Source organism: Portunus trituberculatus, chromosome 24, assembly GCF_017591435.1.
Source record: "Portunus trituberculatus isolate SZX2019 chromosome 24, ASM1759143v1, whole genome shotgun sequence".
Classification (NCBI taxonomy): domain Eukaryota; kingdom Metazoa; phylum Arthropoda; class Malacostraca; order Decapoda; family Portunidae; genus Portunus; species Portunus trituberculatus.
In genome coordinates, this window is record NC_059278.1 from 18,849,502 (window position 1) to 18,867,852 (window position 18,351).

The 18,351-nt window shown below is 41.4% G+C and overlaps 2 protein-coding genes across 14 annotated transcripts in view; one reads left to right on the forward strand and one right to left on the reverse strand.

Annotated features, from left to right (window-relative positions):
- The first annotated feature begins 335 nt into the window (after nucleotides 1–335).
- Nucleotides 336–8,864, forward strand: LOC123508401 (methyltransferase-like protein 17, mitochondrial). Of its 8 annotated transcripts, none has more exons than XM_045262135.1 (7): nucleotides 336–423; nucleotides 4,508–4,692; nucleotides 5,202–5,373; nucleotides 5,581–5,712; nucleotides 5,899–6,034; nucleotides 6,304–6,444; nucleotides 6,899–8,864. In XM_045262135.1, exons 2-7 carry the CDS (start codon nucleotides 4,651–4,653, stop codon nucleotides 7,725–7,727), a joined length of 1,452 nt encoding a protein of 483 aa, XP_045118070.1. In that variant the 5' UTR covers nucleotides 336–423; nucleotides 4,508–4,650; the 3' UTR covers nucleotides 7,728–8,864. The 8 variants fall into 8 exon arrangements, with proteins under 8 accessions (XP_045118070.1, XP_045118069.1, XP_045118067.1 ...); XM_045262134.1 differs by lacking the exon at nucleotides 336–423 and adding an exon at nucleotides 430–451; XM_045262132.1 differs by lacking the exon at nucleotides 336–423 and adding an exon at nucleotides 2,492–2,562.
- The window catches only part of LOC123508399 (venom dipeptidyl peptidase 4-like), a 102,667-nt gene continuing 92,676 nt past the window's right edge, over nucleotides 8,361–18,351 (reverse strand). For all 6 annotated transcript variants that reach the window (XM_045262126.1, XM_045262123.1, XM_045262125.1 and 3 more), the window contains 16 exons: nucleotides 18,229–18,347; nucleotides 15,469–15,563; nucleotides 15,054–15,128; nucleotides 14,743–14,795; nucleotides 14,276–14,493; nucleotides 13,807–13,976; nucleotides 13,490–13,675; nucleotides 13,047–13,226; nucleotides 12,856–12,959; nucleotides 12,572–12,695; nucleotides 12,319–12,462; nucleotides 11,972–12,120; nucleotides 11,650–11,844; nucleotides 11,314–11,474; nucleotides 10,781–10,992; nucleotides 8,361–9,144 (listed from right to left, as the gene is read on the reverse strand). In XM_045262126.1, the coding sequence (XP_045118061.1) occupies nucleotides 9,049–9,144; nucleotides 10,781–10,992; nucleotides 11,314–11,474; nucleotides 11,650–11,844; nucleotides 11,972–12,120; nucleotides 12,319–12,462; nucleotides 12,572–12,695; nucleotides 12,856–12,959; nucleotides 13,047–13,226; nucleotides 13,490–13,675; nucleotides 13,807–13,976; nucleotides 14,276–14,493; nucleotides 14,743–14,795; nucleotides 15,054–15,128; nucleotides 15,469–15,563; nucleotides 18,229–18,347 (2,281 nt within the window). In that variant the 3' untranslated portion in view covers nucleotides 8,361–9,048. The remainder of the gene's footprint in view (nucleotides 9,145–10,780; nucleotides 10,993–11,313; nucleotides 11,475–11,649; nucleotides 11,845–11,971; nucleotides 12,121–12,318; nucleotides 12,463–12,571; nucleotides 12,696–12,855; nucleotides 12,960–13,046; nucleotides 13,227–13,489; nucleotides 13,676–13,806; nucleotides 13,977–14,275; nucleotides 14,494–14,742; nucleotides 14,796–15,053; nucleotides 15,129–15,468; nucleotides 15,564–18,228; nucleotides 18,348–18,351) is intronic.

The window sequence follows — 18,351 nt, forward strand, 5'->3', positions numbered from 1 at the left end:
TTCATTCAAATACGCTAACTACGGGAAATGACGTCAGGGATTACGCCAACGGAAGATTCCAGAACCTTGGTTCTGAATTTGGATCATTCGGAAAAATCTCGCTCTTTCTCGCCGTTTTAAGCAAGTTGAAAGAGGAACACGCGAAGAACAACGTTTCAGATAAGTATAAATATTCTTATTCCTCCATTAAGTGAACAAAATAAAGCAAATACGCTATAAACTACGGGAAATGACGTCACTAATGTATTCCTCCACCACTAAGTGAACTGGAAGGTTGACTCGCCGCCCTCCTCCCTAACACAGTAATCGTTTGTCAGTCATGATGGATTCCACTGTTTCTCTTCCTCGGTGCTCTGATTGTGACCTCGGCCTCCTCGACTTTTTCCATAAGTACACACGGAAGGCACGAGACCTGTTTGATGTGTGCGTGCGACACAGACAGAAAAGACAGGTTTGGTGTTGAATCGCCGTGTTTGTGTTATTCTGGAATTTTACCAAAGAAATGAGGTGCTCGCGTCTAGTGTGGCCGTAACAACACTCGTCATTGGGTATTCTAGGAAAATTTCCCTAGAATACCCCCTGTATCACGGAACGGGTGATGTTGAATACAGTATATGATTATATCCTACTGAATGACAATTACAAGGAGGTAATAAATTCCCAGTGAGCGAGCGAAGCGAGCGAACCACCCGTCCTTTGATACAGTGGGTATTCTAGGGAAATTCCCCCGGTTAGGAGAACCCTAGGTTAGGTTTGTTTAGGTTGTTAATAACCTTAGGGGTGGGGCTCCGGGGTTAGCAGCCCCCCGGCCATTTTACACACGTCGCTACATCTAGGGATTTATGGGATAATTTTTACGAGAAATCCTGATTATCAGGGATTTTCTGAACATTTCCCGTAGATTTTTTCTGGGGTCAAAATCTGCCTCATTTGCTTCCCCCCAAAAAAAAAAAAGAAACGATTCCCCACGGTCCCCCAAGTTTGTTGGGGGGGGAAAGGGGAGAAATTTTAGGAATTTACACTGTACAGTGATTGTAAACATTTATCCCAGAGGATTCCTACACACACACACACACACACAGGTGGTGTTGCTATATTCTGTGCAGTTGTCACCGTCACGGGTTGCCACCCGTCCCGTAAAATACGGAATCGTCCCATATCTGAATAAAATGTTGCGTCCCGTATTGACTCAATACGGGACGCGGTTTGTTCCGTATTTTCCCGAGTGCCCACTGCACCTCTATGATGAATGATCCACATTCAGTATCATTCTGAAGAAGCTCAGAGAAGATGCAGAATGGAAGACCAAAGATGTGGCTGCCAGGTGGATGTCTGTTTTACAAGGAGCTGACCTTCCTAACATGTCTATTATAAGCCACATACTGAGCATCCCAGCATCCACTGGATATGTTGAAAGGATCTTCTCCAGGATGGCCAACAAGTGAGTGAAAGCAGGAACAGGTGCTCTGTGGAACTCATAAGGAGTGAGCTCCTGGATCACTCAACTTTGAGCAGTCCTGTTCAGAATTTCACAGCAGTATTTTGAAAGACAGAGTTACTCAGTGCTGCAAGGAGCAATAAGAAGTACACTTGGAAGAAGATTAAGTAAAAGAGAGAATACCTACTGTTGACTTAACTTGACTGTGTATCCAGCCTTATATAACGTTCATTGGTAATAAAGAACGTAAACATGACTAATTGTTTTCTTGACTACTACTTTACTGACTTCTAAGTGACTCCAGAGGCTAATGTGGTATGTGAAATAATTTTGTTGGTTTTATTACTTGTTGTATAAGTATTCTATGCATTTTTTAGAAGTTTGGGCCTTCAAAAACAACCGGTTTTTCCTGGCCGCCGGAACGCACGTACGCGGCACGCGCCTGGAACGTCCCCGGTAGAGGTGTCCCTTATTTTATTTTGTAAAAGGTGGCAACCCTAGTCACCGTCACTTGTCAGCGGCACTAAGCGGCAAAACAAGAGTGAATCAGCCGTGATGAACATCACCGCCTTCACCACAACCTTCCACAGAGCCTTACGTTCATTTACTGAAGGTGTTTTGACGGCCATTCATTTATTATTTGGTTTTCTTTACATGTGAGAGTGAAAACAGTGCCTAACTATTGAAAAGTTGATAGGTATAACGAATATTAGAGAGGCAAATTGTCAGCATTACGAACTGTCATTTGCGATCATTTCGCTTACACTTACCCAAACATGTCTAGCATTTCATATCTTACGGTCAAATATTCCCGATAAGGCTTAATTTTGGTGTGGTAAGTTAATAGGATCAACATAGTCGGGCGCCAGATAATTACGGCTTGCCGCCCCCAACCCCCACGGACCACCCGAGGACCCCCGGCAGCTTGCTTCAACCTAGATGTTACAATATATATTTCTTTTATTTATTTCCTAAGGATAATATTACGTCTCCATGATTTGTTAAATATGATTTGTGAAAAGTTGACCGTACCGCAAATGGAGACAGTCTTGAATCTTCCCAACAGCTGATAGAAGTGTCCGGGGAGGAAGACGAAGACGAGTGCCGGGCGCCGGTGTGGTATAGTAATTAACATTGTCACGTGTCACCCTGCAAGGTCTCTAAGAATTTGGGAAGCGTCTTAACAATCATCGCGAAAGGAATAGCAATGCGGAGGAAGGGATGTCTTAATTGTTGACAGGTAGGCATTGTTGTTGGTGAGATTGTGTATGTTGGAGTGTGCATAGGCCAGTGAAGCAACACCAAGGATAGCAGGGAGTAAAGGCTCGCACTTGACTGGTGTTGGTGATGGAGAGCTTCAGTTTTGAATGATATTGAAGGAACATTAACGCTTTCATCTGAAGGCTAGGTTTAAGGCGGGTTCACTCATGGCAGTTTTCGCCGCTTGAAGCTTACAATGAGCACTCCCAGCAGGAATACGTTCGTTATAGTGTGTGGGAAGTAGCGGCTGGCGTGACATGTAAGTACTTGTCCATTCTCTACATCCTTCTGTTATTTTTGCTCGAATTCGTGTATGAAAGGGTCTATGAGGTTCATGTCCAAACTATAGCAGAGGCGTCACAATGGGGTAGGCAACATAGGCAGTTGCTTAGGTCCCTGAGCTGGTGGGGGCCCCGAGGAACGGCTGATATTGCATGTGGACCAAGACCACCATGTCAGAGACACTGTGTCGCTCCTGTCACTTATATGAAGTTAACGCAACTTGAAACATAACACCTAATCCCCTAATGGGTTCAGGGCCCAACCCACTACTAGCAGCCGTCCGCCATCCACGTGCATTCCTTCCTTGTTGAGAAGTTATTTATCATAAATTTTATATGTTAATTCTTTAATAAAACATGTATTTACTGATCTGTTGTCCTGAATTTCATTCATCATCATTCCAGGCCAGGGGCCCCCTTGGTCCTTCTTGCATAGGGCCCCAGGAGGTCTAGAAATGCCCGTGAACCATAGTAATCACAATCATCAACTGTCATTAAGATCACATATAACACATCATCAGAAATATTATTATCTAATATTTATGCAATAATTTAAACTGAAAATTTGGCTGGAACAGTGCAAGTCATTCCTTACACTACCATAAGAAATGCGAAATTTGCAGCGTTTACTTTAAAAAGTGAAAGTGCAGGGTATTGTGTCCATAGCTTGCAAAACTAGATGTCAGATATTTAATAAATAATAGATTATAAGATTACTGATGTGTTATATACACTCATAATGACAATTGATGATTGTGCTTAACCTGGTTGGGATATCACACCCCCTCCCCCCCCGACACTTTTATACACGAGTTTGAACAAATATAACTGAGCACCATAGGACACCTGCACGAGCACTATAGGACACCTGCACACAACAATGGCCATCTCATCGAACGTCCATTTCTGAAGGCTTTATATATATATATATATATATATATATATATATATATATATATATATATATATATATATATATATATATATATATATATATATATATATATATATATATATATATATATATATATATATATATATATATATATATATATATATATATATATATATATATATATATATATATATATATATATATATATATATATATATATATATATATATATATATATATATATATATATATATATATATATATATATATATATATATATATATATATATATATATATATATATATATATATATATATATATATATATATATATATATATATATATACATATATATAGCTATTATGTCTTGGGTCCCAGACATGGTATTGGTCCCTCACTAGCCCCAACATCTTTTCTGTCTATGAACAGAGAACACCACATCTTCCACGATTTCCCCTGTGACATCACAATATTAAAAAAAACACTAATGGCTGGACTAGACCAACGTGTTGGTCTTGATTTGCAGCTGGGGACCAGTGTGTAACAGGTAGCCTTACCAGGGCCTGTCTTTTGTCAACCCATTACCATAACATCTACAAAACTTTTCACAATCTTTCATTCTTTATTTCCAGAAAGTTTAAGAGATAGAAAAGTAATCCAGGCTTTGCACTTGCTTGGAAAATGGCCTAACAACAAGACTCCAGAACCTGGTTTTCATACTCACAGGTTCCTTAATCAGCAAGTTATATTATCTTAAGAAGGACAACTTCTGAAAATGAACAGAAGAGCCTTACCTGTGTTCAGACTGCTTATCCGAGTAAGTGTGTGTACTATGTGACAAGATCTTGTTTAACTTTCCTTAGAGTGCAAAGTGTGCTGTCAATAAAATGTGCCCTTATTCACTTTAAGCTTATTATTGCACATACCTTGTGTATATTTATCTTTTTTTTTTTATCATATGGGAACATTAGGTTACTTTTTATTTTGATTAACTGACTAAATGAAGCTTGGAATTGTCTGTGGCACTGTATGAGGGCAGTGGCCTCTGTTACAGGAAAGTTGTGGTAGACAGCTATCAGTGTTTGTTTGGCTGACAACCTCTATCTATTGATCCAAAGTAAACTTTTTAATGTATTTGCAGCAAGCTACATTTAAGATGTTTCTTTACTTTGTGTTATGCATTATCATTTCAAATATGCACCCCTTTTGTGTACTGCCATGAATGGAGTGGCCTGTTTGTTCTAGTAGTACTAATGGTTTGAACATATGCTGTACCTGTAGTTGTGATATAAAGATGCAATGTAGTAATCAAAGTTTATTTTTCAGAATATATCCTCAAAGAAACCTAAGCCCAAGTTTGATTTTGAAGCTGATGTTGATGTAGTGAAGAGTTTGCTAGATGGCTCCTGTAAGGCCCGGCGGCACCCCGGCACACTGGACGTCAGGACTGTGTCTCTCCCTGAACCGCTCAAGGAGGCAGCGCATGCTGTTATACAAGGTGAGGTGAATGCTGAATGGTACACTGGTAAGAGGAAGGTTTTGATACATACTTGAAATACCATGTGCTGTATGTTAAGTGTTAGCTTTCCCAGTCACTTTAATACTGGATAACCAGTTGTGTTGTATACTTCCATTTCAGTCATGGAAGTACAATTTTATTGATATTAGCATTCTCATTTGCTTATGTTCATTGTATACTGCACAGATTACCCAGAGAAGAATGTACAAAAAGATGCAAAGGTTCTGAATCAGTACCTGTGTTCCCGCCAGGCTGCTCTGGAACCTGAGGAGGCAAAGATGAGGTACCATGAAGTGAGAGAGAAAATCAAAATGGAAGGTAATGGAAATGTAATTGTGAGACCTTGATGCAGAATGTGTTCATGTCACAGTAAAGCTTACATCTTAATGAAGCATTTCTAGTAGTTGTTTCTACCAGCAAATTTATATAAAATACTTTTTATCATGGGGAATATTATAGAATACAGCAAGGAATTTGTCCATTACAGTCGTTTCTTGTTTTTAGACGACATTGACCCAGACTTTCCCAATATACCGGAAGAGGAGAGGCAGCGGTTGCATGATTCCTTGCGCTCCAAGGTTTATGAAAGAATGAAGAAGGAGGTCTATCACTGGCAGGCCATCCAGTATGATACATACAAGTAAGAGATCTGATTAGAGACCAATTATAGACACTTTTTTTCTGAAGTTGTGTAATGAATAACTATCCCAATGAAATCTTGTGTTGAGAGTAAGATAGTGCTTTACATATGTTTACTATCAAGAATAAAGGCTATGATGTGAGGAAATGTGCACATGGACTTTGTAAACTGTATAGACAGTATAGATAGTTATTACAGAATAAATGTAGAAGTGTTTTATAGTCCATGTCCATTACTGCAAGCTCCTTTATTATTCAAACCTTTTCCAGATGTGTTCTGTACCTCGCTGCACGGCTGGCTCCAGACTTTGCAGCGCTGGTCCAGATAATGAGTGACATGAAGAAAAGAGACCCAGGCTTTACACCACTCACCATGCTGGATTTTGGCTCTGGGGTTGGGTCAGGCATGTGGTAAGTTAACATGTGTTTTTGGCATCCCGTCCTGCTCTACCTTGGCCAGTGGTTCATAAAAATATACTTCCTCCTTCAGATGCATATTTCATTGAAAATATTCATCAGCAGAAAGTAGCAATGTCCCTTGATTAACTTGTGAAGGATGCAATTTACAACCGAGACCATGTAACAATACTATGTGACCAATTCTTGACCTCCTGACTCCCTCATATAATAAAGTAACATAGTTTCTTGAGGTCCCAAATAAGATATTTTTTGGTGTACATGAACTTTTAATCTATACTTGGCTGGCAACTTGACATTGGGTAGCTCAGACAGATAAGGTACACATATCATTCACAGAACACAGATTGTTCCTCCTTTTAAAAGCGTCATATGCTTAGTGTTTGACATTGACATTGATGAAGATGCATTTGTGACATCTTGAGTAAGGAAGTCTATCTCTTTACAGGGCAATGGACCATGTATGGCCGCACACCTGCCGGGAGGTGGTTTGTGTGGACAGCAGCTCAGACATGAATGACCTGGCTGACAGGCTATTGCGAGGAGGTAATGCTGACAAGCCCCGTCTGGTGCGAGAAGGTGGGACTTTCTTCAAGCAGTTCTTGCCTCTTTCCAACTTACTCAAGTATGATTTGGTGATTTCTTCTCGTTCACTATTTGAAATCCCAAACATAAACATGAGACTCAAAACTATAGATGTGTTATGGCAGAAAACTTCAGGCTATTTGGTGTTAGTTGAGACGGGATCAAACGAAGGCTACAGGTTAGTGCAAGAAGCTCGAGATTACTTGCTAGAATTAAGTAGAAAAGCTCAGGAAGAGGGGGAGCCAAATCCCGAGGGTTATGTCTTTGCGCCGTGTCCACACGATAACTTTTGCCCAAGGTTTTTTGACGGTAGTAATATCCCTTGTAATTTTGAGGTAGATTACAAACCACTTGCTCTTGGGAGGAAACAAAGTGCTCAACGAGAAAAATTCACCTATGTAGTATTGAAACGTGGGATGCGGGAAAAATCATCTGAAAAGCAATGGCCTAGGTTGGTGGAAGACCCACTGTGCCGTAAAAAGCACGTGGTGTGCCGAGTGTGTACTCCCTCTGGCACCCTGAGAGAAGTGACAGCAACCAAACGCAGGCACAGTGCCGAATGCTACAAGCTTATGAGGCATTCTAGATGGGGAGACTTGGTGCCAGTACAGCTCTCTGAAGTGCCTGACCCTAGTAATGTTGATACTCAGGATGGTGATGAACTAAGTGAACCAGAGCAGATTCAAAACTGAAACCGTATTTAGTAATTTAGTTGCTGTATATATTTAAAATGTGATATGTCATATACAGATGCCTCCCTGCTTGATGAAGCAGCCTTCCTATAGTTATTTTTACTACATAAAGCAACATGTCAATTTAAGGAATAATATTAGGTAAATATCATTGGCTAGAGGTTGTGTGTCATTTAAGCCACATTTTTCTCAACCCCACTCTTGTGTCTGCCTCTCCATCCCCACTCCCTCCTTGTTTCAATTCTCACCCTACCCTTTTTTGCCTCTACAAAGCCAGGTGTGGGCAAACATCAGCCCTTGCAGCCCGACAAGTGTTAATAAATTTGAAAGGAAAAATAGCAAACGCCGAATAATATTGAGCATTTTGTTTTCTTCCCACGGGTGTCCTTGTGTGTGGAACACTGGCTTTCTTTTAAAAGCCTTTTATATGTTGAGTATTTTGAGTTAATAGTATTGTGGTCGTATAAGATTACAATTTTTTTAATGTGACCCTTGCATTAAAATGTTTGCCCACCCCTGATCTAAGCCCCTTTGATCATTTTGTAATTTTGTATGTTCAGCTTTATTGCTATAAAAATCAGACAAACAAGACTGACTTGTGGACATGCAGAAGTGTTTAATGAAACAATATCCTAAAAAATCTATAACTTTATTTTTTTGTATTCAAAGGAGTACTTGTATCCACATCATCACTTTACATGGAAAGCTTTTCCATAATGAGGAAAGAAGGTGCTTTGCACCACTGACAAGAGTGACCTGAAGGGTTCAGAGGAATTAGAAGGGAAGTACAATGACACTTAAAGCCGTGAAATGACACTTGGAAGTTAGGTCAGTGCATACCACCAGCATGACCTGACCTCTCACACTTGGAATGCTGCATATATTAATGAAATGGAATGTAATAATGACCAGCAGAATTGACATAAGTATGTGAAAACAATGTATGTAGTTACTAGGTGAAATTTGTTATACATACTTTCTTGACAAGATGTGTCACAAGTTGCCTGGAGGTTTACAGATGATATCTTTGTGTATAGGTAGGTGTGTTGAAAGGTGCAATTCATATTTACCAATTCATGTTATAAATATTCTCTTTAATATGTAAAATAACCAAAATATTTAAATTCCAACTATTTATTTGTTTTTAATATTTCATCATAAGGTATCATTAGTGCATCATGTAGAAAAACTGTAGCTCTTGAGAAGGGATGAATGTAGTAGGTAATGATATGGAATAATGGAGTAACTGAGTCTTGGGCAGCATGAATTACAGTGACAGGAATGGCGTACAAGTAGTTCCCTCGAGTGAGCCGCCGCAGGATCAGACCTTGTTGAAGCAGTTGTTGAGGAAGTTCTCCATGGAATGATAGTGGTGCTTCTTGACACCAGCCAGGCCGTGGTTCTCATCAGGGTAACTCTGTAATGGACAGTGATTTTCTTCTTAAAGTTGTGCACACCACCACCTAACTGGGTGAGCAGTGAGTGAGTGGTACAGAAACAAACAAAGATAGGTGGGGCAGTGAGTGAGTGGTACAGGAACAAAGAGGTGTGGGGGTGAGCAGTGAGTGAGTAGTACAGGAACAGAGTGACGTGGGTGTAGATAAGGGAGCTACCTTACAAGGGGAGGGACTGTAGGGAGTGACTGTGGTATATAAAATATCCTGTGGGTGGATATCCTGTGGAGAGAGAGAGAGAGAGAGAGAGAGAGAGAGAGAGAGAGAGAGAGAGAGAGAGAGAGAGAGAATGGCTTTCTGATAGGAAACAGAGTAGTATTAAATGGGGCAATGTGAGTGGAAGGAAGTGGTTAGTGGGGTACCCCAAGGATCAGTGCTAGGACCTCTTCTTTTCTTGGTGTACATTAACGATTTAGATATAGATAGGAATTAGTAGCAAAGTATCAAAGTTTGCAGATGATACTAAGATGCATGTACATGTGCAGTACAGGGTGAAAAGGACAATTACAGAATACAACGAGACCTGGACAGGCTGATAGCATGGGCAGACAGGTGGCAGATGGAGTTTAATTCTAAAAGTGTCAGGTTATGCATTTAGGTAAAGACAACACAAACTTTAACTATGAGATGGAGGGATGTTGGCTAGAGGCAGTAGAGGAAGGAAAGGATTTAGGAGTAGTGATAGACAGGACTATGAAATTTTCAAAGCAATGTTTAGAAGCAAGAAATAGGGCAAATAGGATCCTGGGTTTTATAAATAGAAATGTTAGTTATAAAAGTAAGGAAGTGGTGCGTAGCTTATATAATTCCTATGTTAGGCCCCATTTAGAAGCAGTTCAGAGAAGAGCAACTAGGATGATACCAGCTTTGAAGCACCTGGAGTATAGAGATAGATTAAAGGCATTAAACATGTTTTCATTTGAGAGGAGATGTATAAGAGGGGATATGATAGTAGTTATTTAAAATGTTCTCAGATACAAACTACATAGATGTGAGATCTTTCTTTACCTTAGAGGAGGGAAGTAGGACTAGAAATCATGGCAGGAAGATTAGAAAGCAAGGCTGCAGGTTAGATATAAGAAAATATTTCTTTAGTCATAGGGTGGTAGACTTCTGGAATGCATTGCCAGAGACGGTTGTAAATAGACTTAGTTTGACAATGTTTAAAAACAGATTAGATAAGCACTTAAAATTTATTAGATTTATAATTATGTATATATAGCGCTGCATACTAAGAAATTTACTATAGTTAAACAAGACATGATCCCCATGTATGAGGATCACAGATTGTAGAGGAATTCACTGTAGGACTTAGCCCTGTTGTTAATGGGCCAAATTATTTAGAATTAGTATATATAATGTATTATTGTGTACTTGTAAGTGTATCTTTAAGTACTGATGACGAGGTCGCTGTGCGACTGATACAGGATAACCTAGATGGGCCCTGGTGGCCCTTTGTTATCCTATTATTTATGTTATGTTATGTTATGTTATGTTACCTACATGATCACTCTCTTGCTCAACTCTGAATCCTCACTCCCTGAGCTCCCTCACTGTTGACCTTCTCTCTGAGTAGTGGATTATCTAATGAGTACTAACCTGAGACCTGAACAGAATGTCTTCCAGCTCCAGTGCTCTGGACAGCATCATGGACTGCTGGTAGTGGACATTGTCATCAGCGGTGCCGTGTATCAAGAAGAACTGCTTGTTTCTGAAGTTGGACACATTTCTTGTAATATCAGAGGAGTTGTAGGCCTCAAAGTTGTCATCCAGGGTTGGCAGGCCCATGTACCTCTCAGTGTAGACAGTATCTGTGAAAGACCACATCGTTAAATGTGAACCTATCACCCACTCTGGTTAATTCAAGTGAATGATCAGTATCTTTTCTCACTGATAACACCAACCTTACAAAAGGTGTCATTAATCTTATACTACTAGTCCATACAATTTGCATGGCAAAGTATCGCAAGTATTTCAAGTGTTGCCCAGAATTATATATATTAGCAACATTTCTCATAGATAAATCAACTTCCAAAATGAATTCCTGTGAGTAACTAATATAAGCTTTGAAGATATGAAGACAATTGTTGATTTTAACCAATGACAGTCTCCTACAATAAAGAATTTCTCACCATAATAAATCCATGAAGTTACTGGTGCCACAGATATGCCACATTTGAAGACATTGTTGACGTCCCGAGAGAGAGCAGCAGCCGTGACATAGCCTCCGTAGGACCAGCCCCAGATGGCAGTCCGGGAAGAATCAATGAATGGGAAAGATTTCTGCAGAGCACTGCAAAAGATATAGAAATTAGTCATACTTGTGAGTGACTACAGGAACATTCATTGATCATTTTAGAATTTTCTCAAACTTTGTGACATACAAAGAGAGATTAAGCTAACTATATACAAGATGCTTACAAAACAATGTTTATCAGTAGTAAGTCTTCATGTGATGTAATACTTACGCAGTCACGGCAAGCTGGTCCTCTACCTCCCCAGTACCTAAGCCATAGTATAGAGAGTGAAGCAGCTTGTCTCCAGCATAACCTGAGCCACGGCCATCAATAGAAGCATAAATGATGCCTCTCTCAGAAGCCAGGTAGTCTCCCCAGTCGATTCTGAAGCGATCACTCACCAGCTGAGATCCTGGTCCTCCATACCTGAAACATCCAACGTAGAGATCATCAAGTACTGCTTCTAGTGCTAAAACTGATTCAAAGAGTATATGATGTAATGAGCAGAATGTTAATACAAGTGTCTTCATGAACCTTCCATCTCAAGACTCACACATAGACCAGCATGGGGTAAGACTGGAAACGTGTTGGGTTATAGTCTGGGGGAACCTTCATGGATACTTGGGCCTTGAAACCACCTTCAATATCAATCTCTAGGCGCTTCTCCAGGGGCAGGGAACGGTCAAGCAGGCGCTCTCGAACCTGCAAGGGACACCTTTAAGTTTGAGGGTGAAGACGACTACAGACAACCTGTTGATTAAATTTCTTAGGATGATGTCCAAATTAGTAGTAGTATAAATTGAACTCCTGAAAATACTGAAAATTAAAATATCTGTGCCTGAAGTAACTCTTGCAACAAGCAGATTTTGTCTAGAGTACAGAAGAAACAGTTTAGAGCACCTCCTGGTTGTCCTCCAGCAGCAAGAGACGGGCGTGGTCTGCAGCACGATGGATGGTCACCTGAGGGATGCCTGGCCCGTTACAGGTCAGGACGTAGTAAGTGTTGTCCTTGCTGATGTCAACAGCATTGTAGTTACACTCCTCCTGCAAGTTTGTAAATAACCGTGAGCTGTGATATACAAAGGCTAAGTAGTGTTGTCTCATATATTGAGAGTCTAGCTAAGCATTGTTAGGCAAGTGAAGTTTTTCTTACATTGAAGTCATTCTTGAAGCCGCAGGTGATGCAGTAAGCCTGTTTGGGCTGCTTGGACTTGAGGTCCCCAACATAATAAAAGTGTCTCTGGCCAGGTTTGCCGGAAGGAGCAGCCATGAAATACCTGCAATGAAAATTAAGAGAAATGTAGTATTTATTATTGTTCCCTTCACTTCATACTTTTTCATTGCCTATTACAACACAGGGAATGTACTCATAGTAGCAGTATTCTAACAAAGCCACACAATGTGTTGCTTAGCCAAGTGCTTGTTTGAATTACTCACACTACATGGTTTGTCTCGTCCCATGAGAGGATCTCCACCACTTCATAGGTTCCAGTTGTCAGGGGAGTCAAGGTCTTGTCTGAGGAGCGACGCAGAGCAATGTGCTGGAGGAATGAGAGCATTATTGGTACAGTTCCAAAGTAAACTCTACTGTAAGTACTTCAAATGAATACCACCATTATAAAACTTACTCTAAAATTCCCTTTATCCTGTTGTGGTGTAGGGATGATGACCAGGTAGGAATCTCCATCCACCGAGTTGAACTTGGGTGTTGTGTACAGGTCATTCCAGGCGTGGTCTGGTGACTCATGCACCAGGTCATCCTTGCAGGTGCCAGTGTCTGCTGCACAGATGCTGATGGTGTTCACATTCTGTAAAGTTGTCGAAACTGTCATTCTTGTTCATGGCATACAACACAAACAACTGTCATATACTCGTACTCTGCACAACACTCCAGGAAGGTGATGCAAGGTAACGTAAGAATATATTTATATTTGACGTTTTAATAAGAAATAAATATTTTTCTTTACTGATGGCTTTACATCTACCTTGCTTCCAATTATGGGGCAAAAAATATATCTCATTCAAAAAAAGTACAAGGTATCACCACATTTATTCAGAATTTTGAACTAACCTGATGCCTGTTCATCCAAATAACAGATATTTTGTCAGCGGTGGCCCAGCCCACAGCAGTGAAGTAGTGGTCGATGGCAGCCAGGGAGGTGGGTGGGGGCAGGCGGATCACAGTGTCTGCACCGCCGCTGATCAGTTTGGACAGGTCTACTACCCACAGGTCCACCACAGGGTTGGCACGTCCAGGCTGTGCCACACATGATAAATGCAGCTCGTCAAGTATTGAAATTCACTACACAACACTAGGTAAGGGCATCAGCTGTGTGCAGATATCAAAACTGCTATTCTGGTATGGAGATTGAAAAGAGCCACAATTACCTTGGGGTACTTGATGGACTGCTGGATGGGGTACTGGAAGGACAAGTCTCCTGGGCGGCCATACAGAGGGAAGTTCATAGTGTCAACACGCGAGTCATTGAATGTTGCAAAGGTGAGGCGAACACTGTCAGGTGAGAACCACAGGGCAGAGTTGGAGCTCAGAATTTCCTCTGTGGTGGAGACAAATGTGTGTTACATACATGAATAAAATATACTTACAATAATATACCAGACAGATTCCCCTTAGAGAAAAGTAGGTTACTCAAGATTACATACATAAAATAAAGGAAAGAATAGTAGGACACTGCTACATTAAGTTCCTTTGGCTTGCTTCTTTCAGCTTATCTTGCATTCTTACAACAGGCCTGCCTCAAAACCTCTCCAGTCATCTATCACAAAATCAAACCAAAGATACAAACAAACACTGTCTCTCTACAGCTGCCCTGCCTTGCAATATGTCCAAACACACCTTCATACACCCAGTCAGGGATGCCATTGAAGATGCTGCCAATCTGTCCAGTGTCCGTGATCCTGTACATGGTCTCCAGGTCAGGGCCGGTGGTGTAGTACAGGTCATTGTGGGACACGAAGGCCAGGGCATCATTGGTTGGTGCCCAGGTGGCAAACAGCAGTGGTGGCTGATCATTCTTGTTCCTCACCCTGGTTGGTGCCAGTGGTATAGACTCTCTGTAATGTTAAGGGATCCATGTAACAGTAATGTGCAGTAATTATAGCCCGAAATGGTGTATTGATGAATGTACTACTTGATTTTTGTTTACTTGACTACTGTTCCTTGGTGAAATGTACAATTTGTCCTCAAAAGTGCAGCTGCCAATACAACTTAACACTGAACACTGTGCTACACAAACACCATGAAGAAAAATATTTGATAAAATATATTATGATATTCTTACTGAACATATCTTAGCCACTCACCCAGTTTCAAGGTTGAGTACTGTGTGGCGAGCCAAGTAGGAGTATCGGAACAACTGAAAAGGGATAAGTTTCCTATTATTCAACTGGTCAAAACATGAACTTTCACCTGTTTCAATAGATTGTGCAAACCCATAAATCAAAGGAATTCCCAGTCACAGAAGAGTATCCACTGCAAGAACCTTTACACACACACTATCCACCACCATAACGAGAAACATATATCCAGTAAACAAGGGGTAAGATGTGGGCCCCGAGACATAGCAACAACACATGAAGAAAGATACTGGGAAGACACTCCTTCAGACACTGACCTTCTGTACATCGTGGGCCACCAGGAGGTACTTGCGGCTCGGTGATAGGCTGTACTTGAAAGGCCTCCACTCATTCTGTGGAAATATACATGTAATGATAAGATATGCAACTAATGGCAAGAATATAGAATTGCAAAATTGGTACAATATATAGGTGTTTGCAAAATAGGAAGATAATTTTTAATAAGAAAAATTATGTTAATAAAACCAACATATTGGCAAAAAAAAAGTTCGAAAAAAGCCCACGAGTGCTGGCTCTCCAGCTTGGCCAGTTCATTATAACAACACTGCCAAGCAAGTTACACATCAATATATTACAGGGAATTTAAATGAACAGCAATAACAAGACAACAGTTGGCAAGTGAAATATATAGAAACATTTGGCCAAGTCATACAGTTCACTTCAGCCACCCACCATGAGCTCCTTGCTGAGAATCTCCTCCGTGGTCTGTGTGTCCACGTGGAAGATGTTGAGGCCATTCTCAGCTGACCGGAACAGAAATTCTCGGTCTGGGAAATAATAAAACACAACAAGACATTAGAACGAGAAAAAAGGGAGAAGAAATTACTGGAACAGAGATCATCGTTCATAATAATACAGGTTGAAGCATAACTCACACAGAGCACAAAGATAACACCTGAAAATGTGGACACAAAGGATATAATTTGAGTAAGTGCAATAATCAAGATGGAGAAAGGAGAAGTTAATGTTTACTATTAGTCCTTCTCACTTACTCCTGACACCACCTAGAAGTCCTAGATGTTGTGTCAGTATATTCGCTGTACTTTACGTTTATGAATTTATATTTGCGCGGTCAGCTAGTACTGACTCGTATTGATGCTTTGAAAATCATCACATCGCGCCAGAAATGGAGTTGATTAGGTTTATGTTGGCTAGGTTTGACCAGGCTGGTTAGGTTAGATTTAGGGCTACGTTTGGTTAGATTAAGTTTGTTTTGGTTAATTGGGTGGGGAAGATCTAAGTCCGTATTTTAAAATACATTCTAAGGAGACGAACGGCCATAATTGGCAAATGAAGGATCTGTTTTAAATGTTTACCAAATGAGATGGTTTACCTCTCAACAGCCTATCTCATGAGCTTGCTGGTAGTCACGTCACGACTGGTGCATGCTGCCTGTATGTCATGATTTTGCCAGATTCAAAATAGTGGAGTCATGACTGTTGTAATTCACCTCGGTCGTCTGCTGGTCACCCAGCCAGTCTTCCCCATTACGGAGCGAGCTCAGAGCTCATAGACCGATCTTCGGGTAGGACTGAGACCACATCAACACAACACACACCGGGAAAGCGAGGCCACAACCCCTCGAGTTACATTCCGTACCTATTTACTGCTAGGTGAACAGGGGCCACACATTAAGAGGCTTGCCCATTTGCCTCGCCGCTTACCGGGACTCGAACCGGGCCTCTCGATTATGGGTCGAGCATGCTAACCACTACACTACGCGGTGTGAGAGCAATGCAATGTTATCAACTGTTCTAACATTCATCGAGTGTTACAAGGCCACACATGTCAACACTGCCAGGAATGGTGGTGCAACATCTGTACGCATAACTAGGCTGAGTTCAGAGCAAGCCAATGTTTCACACGGAGTTAATGATCCGTACAGTGAAGGTGGCGGCGGAGTTCCCAGGGCGCGGCAGAAGTGTGAGATAGGGAATGTGTCACGCCGCTCCGGGCACGACAGTTATTAATTAAACACCACCTTGGTAATACGCTGAGGTAATAACGAGTGGCGTAATACTCAGTCATCTCAAGGTGAACGATTAACTACTTGAGTAATCCAAGCATCAATTAAGGCGTATCAAGTATTCTTTCTTCACTACCAGAGTTCAGCGTCCCCCAAGGCGCGTTCAGCATGTGCTAGTCTCCTGGCAAGACTGATCCAGCTTCTCCTAACTTGCACTGCTCTCTGCCTTTTCCCTTGCACCGCTCACCTCGGCTCATAGCCACTCCGTCCACCCACTCACGCTCACTTCCCGATAAATCACCGTGGAGTGAACCATTCGTGTGCCCAGAGCAGGTACGCAATGAATTTACCGTGCCGTTCTGTGTTCAAGGAGACCGTCTCGTGGGAACACTATCGCAAGTAACCCTCACCGACACCAGCTGTAATAGCTGACTCTCTCGCTGGTCGCCTCTGCGCAGTGTATAGTTTCGAGGCTTTGAACGAATCTCAAACTAATTATACAATCTTATTTCCCGTTACTTTATTCAACTCACTAATTATTTTGTTCTTATACTCCACAATTAACCTGACGTAATTTTAACATTATACAAAGAAATGTAACGAAGAATTGGGAAAGCTGCTCACCACCAACACAACACAACACAACAGAGTTGCTGCGCTGCGTCCTTCAAGGAAATCACAAAAAATGTCTGTTATCTGGTATTACTCATAATTTTGAAAAGCAAAACCAACCCGTGATGCACACACACGTCGAACAAGTCTCTTGCGTTTCCAGTGAAGGGATAAAAACAAAAAAGCTCGAAATCACTGTCTAAGCAGTGGGCGTCCATGGTGAAAGCAGCTAAGCAAATGTTAGAAATTGACGTGGTTCACCGAGACCTTCTCTCAGAGAAACAAACGCAGTCCTATAAGTAACTCTTGGCATGGCGGGCTCTCATTGGACGTCCTGTGGACGAACGTCCGTGATTGGTTTTACCGTGCTACGTCATTCAGTAACTACTGGCATGGCGGGCTCTCATTGGACGTCCGTGACACGTGATTTATAAGCACCACAACCTCCACAGGACCCCTACTAATATTAACAGCCACAAGAAAAAGGGAAGGAAAACTGAAGAAAACTGCTCGCAGGACTGTTTCTGACACGGTGTTGATTTTTCTAAAGCATTACTACGAGCCAATAAAAATCTGCCGCCTGAAAAAAACTTCATAAACATGAAGTAAAGTGAGTATATTACCAGAACATGTAGTCGTGTCATGTGCTATTGACGAGGACCGATGGTAAACATTAAATTATATCTATTATACAATATGGTCTTGTCAGAAATTTGATGAATTCCATGGCCTCACAATCTGACTGGAGCGGACACATGAAAGGGCGTCTTAGTAACTCAGGAGCGATGTGGCACGGTGGCGCCCACTCGAGGCGGCACCGCAGCACACTGGCGACTCTCAGCGACCTGACTTACCTGAGATCCACGTGCCATTGAAGGAGAATGTGGAGAAGGTCCCGTTGAGCACCTCGATAAGGTCTATGCCACCTGGCTGAGCCTTGAGGGGCGCCGTTTTGGGGGAACCTGAGCTCGGGCTGT

Excerpts from the sequence above, each read along its gene's own strand:
- LOC123508401 (XM_045262135.1), top strand. The coding sequence starts at position 4,651 with ATGAACAGAAGAGCCTTACCTGTGTTCAGACTGCTTATCCGA. Across the intron at positions 5,713-5,898 it reads AGAGAAAATCAAAATGGAAG|ACGACATTGACCCAGACTTT; the intron begins GTAATGGAAATG and ends TCTTGTTTTTAG. Across the intron at positions 6,035-6,303 it reads ATCCAGTATGATACATACAA|ATGTGTTCTGTACCTCGCTG; the intron begins GTAAGAGATCTG and ends AACCTTTTCCAG.